General features: G+C 41.5%; 1 protein-coding gene across 1 annotated transcript; it reads left to right on the forward strand.

Annotated features, from left to right (window-relative positions):
* On the forward strand, positions 1-699 carry LOC112898304 (ethylene-responsive transcription factor ERF017-like). The gene has a single exon (XM_025966654.1). It carries the CDS (start codon positions 1-3, stop codon positions 697-699), a length of 699 nt encoding a protein of 232 aa, XP_025822439.1.
* The last annotated feature ends 6,402 nt before the right edge of the window (positions 700-7,101 follow it).

The following is a 7,101-nucleotide window of genomic DNA, read 5'->3' on the forward strand; positions in this document are numbered from 1 at the left end:
ATGGATGATGGCGCCGCCGGAGCGAGCCGCAGCGACGGCGAGGGCTCGCCGCGGCCGCCCGCGGAGCGGCGTTACAAGGGCGTGCGCCTGCGGAAATGGGGCCGTTGGGTGTCGGAGATCCGGATGCCCAACAGCCGCGAGAGGATCTGGCTGGGCTCCTACGAGTCCGCCGAGAAGGCGGCGCGGGCGTTCGACGCGGCCGCCGTCTGCCTCCGCGGCTCCCGCGCTGGGTCGCTCAACTTCCCCGAGTCCCCGCCCAACGTCCGGCACATCCCTGGCGTGCTGCTGACGCCTGAGCAGATTCAGGCCGAAGCCGTCAGGCACGCCAACCAGCCGACTACTAGTAGTCCGGTTGCGTCGTCAGCGAGCACCGCCGTGTCGCTATCGCAGCAAGCTGCCGCCGCGGGAGGAGCAAGCATTGACAGGACGGCCTTGTCACTGCCATCCACTTGCGGTGGTGGGGCTGCCCTCGCCGGCAGTGACGACGCTCTTGATTGGTCTTTCATGGATACATTGCCATCAATGCCGGCGTCGTCGGCGGGGACTACGGCGGGGCCCCATCATATTGTTCCGGCATTGGATGATTTCATGTACGGTTCCCCACACCCAGTGATGCCGTCGAGTGGAGAGGCATCACAGGACATGATCGACGGCTACGATGATCATACATTCATCTCAGATGACCTTTGGCGATTCTGACGGTGAGTCGGTGACAAAGACGACGACCTATGAGAAGGTGTTACCCTGGTGGATGGAGTTGCAGTTTATGATGACTCTCTACCATGTCCCCACACCAAAAGGTGGTTCCTTTAATTAAAATAGTTAGTACTACTAGTATATATGTATACATTCAGTACACAAACATGGATATATATACATCTGGATTAAACTTCATTGTTGCATGCAAGCACTGAGGTATCAGGTATGGGATGCTCGAGCTGAAGTTTTTTGAGAAATCAAGAATTTCCCAAATTTTGATTTATAGTGTGAAGATTGTGCTCTCATTCATGGCATGATCACCATCTCCTTTTGATGGCGGTAGCTTAAGTTAGGATAAATAATGACACGGTTAATCGTGGTAATGTTGCTTGGGTTCACCCTAATGTTTATAGTCATCCCAGTTAAGAAAAAAACAGAGGAGACAATGCAATTTTATTGGCCAAGAAGTTTGATTCTGGATGAAATAATTGAAATTTAGAGAACAAATATACAAATTGATCAAAGTTTGTCCAGTTTACTCTTGGAGCATACTAAGGGGCTGTTTGGATCCAAGTGCTAATGTCTAGAAGTGCTAAACTTTAGCACTAGTTTCTCCAAACAGGAGTGCTAATAGAGTGGGCTAAAATTTAGTCAAGACTCGAAAATTTTAGCATGAGGTATGAGTACTATAATAGATGCTAAAGTTTAGCATCCAACTTTAGTTATTAACAAGCCGAGTAACCAGTAACTTGCCAGATTTAGATATAAAAATTCATCCACTCATGCCGAGTGAGTGTGATTGTATAGACGGCTACGTAGAGAGACGGTTTTGGGGGGGGGGGGGGGGGGGCGGCGCTGGAACAACACTTATTTGTAGACTCCAACAAGATGTAGAGCCGTAGAGGACTGGAGCCTTTGGAAGCAGCGTCCTTAGCGCAGCTAACATGGCTGCTTTATTAGGCAACAGAGAGGATGAGATAGACCATGAGAGGGCGGGTATATATATAGTTCATATATTATGTGTGCTTAATAATAAGGCGGTGATGGTGTTCAAATTTTGTGCAACTATTAATGGACAAATCAAACTGATCAGGTGCAACTATATTGTTTGAGAAAATTAATACTCAAGAGTACCTGTTGGCTCTTGGTAATGTCAGAACCACTGTTAACCATTGGTTGTCGAGGAGGCGTATTCTCAAATGACCAATATCTACAGCTGTGTTAATGGGATAAAAATGATTTATTTCACTTCACAATCCCAAATAATTCGTTTAGGAGTCAGTACATAAAGATTTAATTTCATTTTATCAATTTGCTCTCCTCTAAGTTTATAGCTTTCGTGCTAACTTCATCGATGTTCCCCACCAAATAAAAAAGCCTATTCAGGTAGGCCGTCTAATTCTCCGGAAAGGGTTAGTTGAAATCCTCTAATTGTTTCTGCAAGACCAACGTACTTTCTTAAGAAACCGGTAAAATGTTGCTATATAAAATGGTTGTGATAAGAACCGCTCGATTTTTCGCGCTCTTGCTACAGTTAAACGATCCTCCGATAATTCATCCAACCCAAGAATTGTGAGTACTTAATAGCGTTGTAAAGTTTCTTTAACTCTCTGCACAGTTTCTTCGTAATGTTCGTTGCCAACGATTGGCTCTTGTCAAAATTGGGTGATGCATGTGCCGTCACTCGCTTTTTATTTGAGACTAGCATCTTCGTATATCTTAAGTCGTCCCAGGAGACCTGTATGTCCTATTCTCTTGTTTACTACTGGCGATGAAATCTGCGATTTTATAATCGTAAAACCGGTGTGCAAAGCGTGCTCTTTTCAGTGTTTTCAAATCGTTTGCTAGCCCACCTCATGGCCTGTTTTGCTAGCAGTCTAGCACTGTGTGCTTAGTTTAATCCCACTACTTAGAAAACGGTACCAGCACGTCAGTGCCGGTCAAGAACAAGCCGGCGCTAACGTGCCTCAACAGTGCAAGGCGGGCACGTTAGTGCCGGCTAGAAATACCAGCCGGCACTAACGTGCCATCCCCCCAACTGTTAGACGGCTGCCACAACAGTCAAAACGTACATTAGTGCCGGTCGGCATATCTAGCCGGCACTAATTTGATCAATTACAAGTTAGTGCCGGCTGTCTGCTCTAGCCGGCACTAAACGTACACAGTTAGTGCCGGCTAAAGCCACTAGCCGGCACTAACTTGCCCCGTATATACCGGCCACTCCAAACCCAGCCCTCCATTTCATTTGGCACACCTTCTTCCCGAGCCTTCAACCGAGCTCTTCTCACTCCCATGGCGTGTTACAGGGGAGGTGCTGCCCATTTTTCCCCAAATTTGTGAGGATTTCACCCATCCAAGTGCACCAAAGGTTAGTATCTTCTTCCACTCTTCTTTCACGGTGTTTATTCTTTGTTTCATACTTTCTAGATAAAGAAAATAGTGATTTTAAGGTTGAGGAAAAATGAGCATCATTTTCCGATTTGTTCATTAATTTGAGCAAAATAGAATCGATTTGTTACTTTTTAGAGAAGGTTTTCTAGATAGTTTGACTATGACACATTTAGAGTAATTTTTTTGAATTATTTCACGGGGACATGTGTATATGTTACTATGCAAAATTTTAGAGATTTTAAGGATGAGGGACAATGAGCTAATTATTGATAAATTTCCTGCTATAGTGATAAATTTGGCTTATTTAGCTAATGAGCTAATTATTGAAATAATGGATCTGATTACACCGAAAATACGATTTTGTTAAAGAAACACTATATACCTAACTAGTGAAACAGAATAAAGCCACTCAAGAAAACTCGAAATAAAAGGACAGAACATACTTTGGAATTTGGATCATCAGCATCACATAAAGCACCAGCTAGAGTAGTATAGTTATCAGCTTCTATATGCTCCTAATTGTCACCATACACTGTCAGTAGCTTCTTCAATTTTCGCACAACAGTTTCCTTTGGGAAACCCATACTGGTCATGGATCTGACCGCATCATTAAATCTTTCCTCCAAAGCGTTTGGAGCTGCCATCCTACTAGCAATGAAGTAAGCATCAAACATGATATAAATACATATTAAAAAGGGAATGATTGACGGCATGAAAAATATTAAGATTTGCAATGCAAGATAGGCTGCAATTGTTAACAAGCTGGCAAGATATAAGCTATAAGCAACTTATATTATCTTGAACTAAGCATGCTTTATTTGGTACAGTGAACCATAATTTGTGGCATTAGATCTTTATAAGAGAGACTAGAACAAGACTTTAAGATGGAAGAGACAATTCATTCTTGCTGAATTTGATGCTGGCAAAATGCCCGTTCTTATATAACTCGTGGACTGGAGTGGACTAATAGGAAACAAATGTTGTCTATGGAAGCTAATTGGTATATCCCATATAAATCATTATCCCAGGGAACTAACCAAGATTACAAGAATGGAACAAAACAATTGACTGACCAGATGAATCTTTCCAAAACCTGGCTGTGGGGAAGTTTAAGATATGTACAAATCATGGTACCACATACATGATATTGTACAGTAACATTCTTGTGTAGATGTTGCCTCCAAATGCCATATGCAGTAAAATCAAAATTATTATTTCAATACGTTTATACTATCTATGGTGATTTCTCAATTTTAATCACACTGCAGTTCTTGTTCCTACTAAACACTAATGTTATGAAAAAGAAACAAAACCATGTATACCATCTCATATCAAGTATGAAGAAATACCTTTTCCTTTAATTCATGAAAACATGACAAATAGACTTGTTGTTGTGGGGTTCATGGCCACAATACGAAACAAATCAGGGCACCCACTAGTTATTACATGCACAAGCCCAACAAACTGAAATCAATCCCGACAAAGCAAATGCACCACAGCAAGATGTACAAAAAGGGGGTCGTGATCTATTGGACAACCCGCACACAATAAATGCACAAGCCATATAATAATCTCTAGAAAAATTTCTACAAATTATAAATATCCCGATGTATGTATAATTCGGAGCTTTGCGAATAAATCTTGAGTAAAACTACAAAGGCAATTCACTGTAGAACTTTTCGAACTGTATGGCTACTATTGAATGCAAGTTGATAAAGATTTGGTGTATTTCCACTCAATATACATGTCCTAGATGTATTTCTTCCTATCCAACAAAAGGAATGATGCCATGTCTCATTGGGTTGATATTGCTCCCAAGTCCCAATCAATTCGAACTCAAATCAAAGCAATGGTATGGCATATATTATGAAAAATTGCACAATAACCTTAGATGTCACTACACTGAATAAATCTAAATGGCTGCAAACAAAACTTTCTCAAAACGATATATATGGATATTATTGTCATAATGCAAGGAGATTTATGTACTTAATACATAAGAATGGGAGGGTGTGAAGTGGGCACATGATTGTATTATAAATTTTTTAAGAATCATCAAAATCCTTCCCAAAACCATATTTAGAGGTTTCGAAAATGACATCCAAAAACATATAGAATAGGTGATCTTACATAAGCTTGCAAAATTTTAAAATTGAGTTCAACCTCATGGGATATGAAGTTGACAGATAGCAATATGTATCTATTTCATCACTACTCATGTAGCCATCTGCTGATTTTCATATCTCAAAAATGAGATTGAGTTTGATCATAAAATTTTGCAAGCTCCTATTGTATATGTCTGATTTTTTTTAGAATTTCCAAACCTTGGATATGCCTCTGGAGAGTTTCTCACAGTTTCACTCTCAAAGCTACTCCCTCCGTTCCGTTTCAAATTATCAGTCATTTAGACTTTTCTAAATTCATAGTTTTTCTATGCATCTGCATATATATATATATATATATATATATATATATATATATATATATTACGTCTAGGTGTACTGTAAAACCTATAAATCTATAAAAAAAGTCAAAATGAACGGAGAAAATACCACGGACAAAAGCAAATTTACATTTACATTTTTTTTTGAATTACTTCATAGTAACCTGTTTTTAGGGATAATGAGCATGATTTTTTTTTAATTTGTACAGATGGACCGGCAATGGATGCACGGAAGCCGGAGCACCTCGGCGTGGATTCAGGGTTTAGATTCTTTTCTCAAGGCAGCAATGGCAAATAGGTCGCCAAAGGGTTTAATGTGTTGTCCATGCAGTGTTTGCGAAAATAAAAAGGAATTCCGGAAAAGAGAAACTCTATGGAATCACCTGGCCTTGAATGGTTTCATGAGTAACTATAACCTTTGGACTAAGCACGGAGAAGTTGGAGTTATGATGGAAGATAATGAAGAAGATGACGATGATGATAACAATCTTCCAGATTGGGCATGGGTTCATGAAGCAGGTGGCTTTCAAGATGAACCAATGGACGAGGGTGAAGCAAATGTTGCACAAGAGGAGCCACCTGACGAGCTAGGTCAGGCGTTGCTTGATGCACAGAAAGACAGTGACACTGTGAAGGAGGCATTAAAGTTTGAGAAGATGTTGGAGGATCACAAAAGGCCGTTGTTCACTAATTGCAAACCGGAGCAGAAGAAGTTGGGTACCACGCTAGAGATGCTGAAATGGAAGGCAACTAATGGTGTCACCGATAAGGGATTTGGTGAGCTATTAAAGATTGTAAAGAACAAGCTTCCTGAGGGTAATGAACTGCCGTCAACAACATACGAAGCTAAAAAGATGGTTTGCCCTCTTGGATTGGACGTGCAGAAGATTCACGCATGTCTTAACGACTGCATCCTGTATCGCGGCGAATACGAGAACTTGGAAGCTTGTCCTGTTTGTAGCGCATTGCGGTATAAGATCAGGCGAGATTATCCCGGTGATGTTGATGGGGAGCCGGTAAAGAAGAGAGTTCCCGCAAAGTTGGTGTGGTACTTTCCTATAATACCATGTCTGAAGCGCTTTTTCAAAAATAAGAACAACGCTAAGTTGATACGGTGGCACAAAGAAGACCGTAAGGAGGATCACATGATCAGACACCCAGCAGATGGGTCCCAGTGGAGAAACCTTAACCGAGAGTATCCTCAATTTGACAACGACCCAAGGAATATAAGATTTGCTCTAAGTGCGGATGGAATGAATCCGTACGGTGAGTTTGGCAGCGCTCATAGTACATGGCCCGTGACCCTATGTATGTTCAACCTTCCTCCTTGGTTATGCCTGAAGCGTAAGTTCATCATGATGCCGATGCTTATAGAAGGGCCAAAAGAACCTGGCAACGATATTGATGTGTTCCTGCAACCCTTGATGGATGATCTCTTACTGCTCTGGAAAGAAGAAGTTGTACATGTGTGGGATGAGTATAAACAGGAGTCTTTCAACCTCCGAGCTTTGCTTTTTGTATGCATTAATGATTGGCCTGCACTTGCAAAACTTTCGGGACAGTCGAAC

The sequence above is a fragment of the Panicum hallii genome, chromosome 6, assembly GCF_002211085.1.
Source record: "Panicum hallii strain FIL2 chromosome 6, PHallii_v3.1, whole genome shotgun sequence".
NCBI lineage: Eukaryota > Viridiplantae > Streptophyta > Magnoliopsida > Poales > Poaceae > Panicum > Panicum hallii.

Coding starts and splice junctions, on each gene's coding strand:
- LOC112898304 (XM_025966654.1), top strand. CDS start 1: ATGGATGATGGCGCCGCCGGAGCGAGCCGCAGCGACGGCGAGGGCTCG.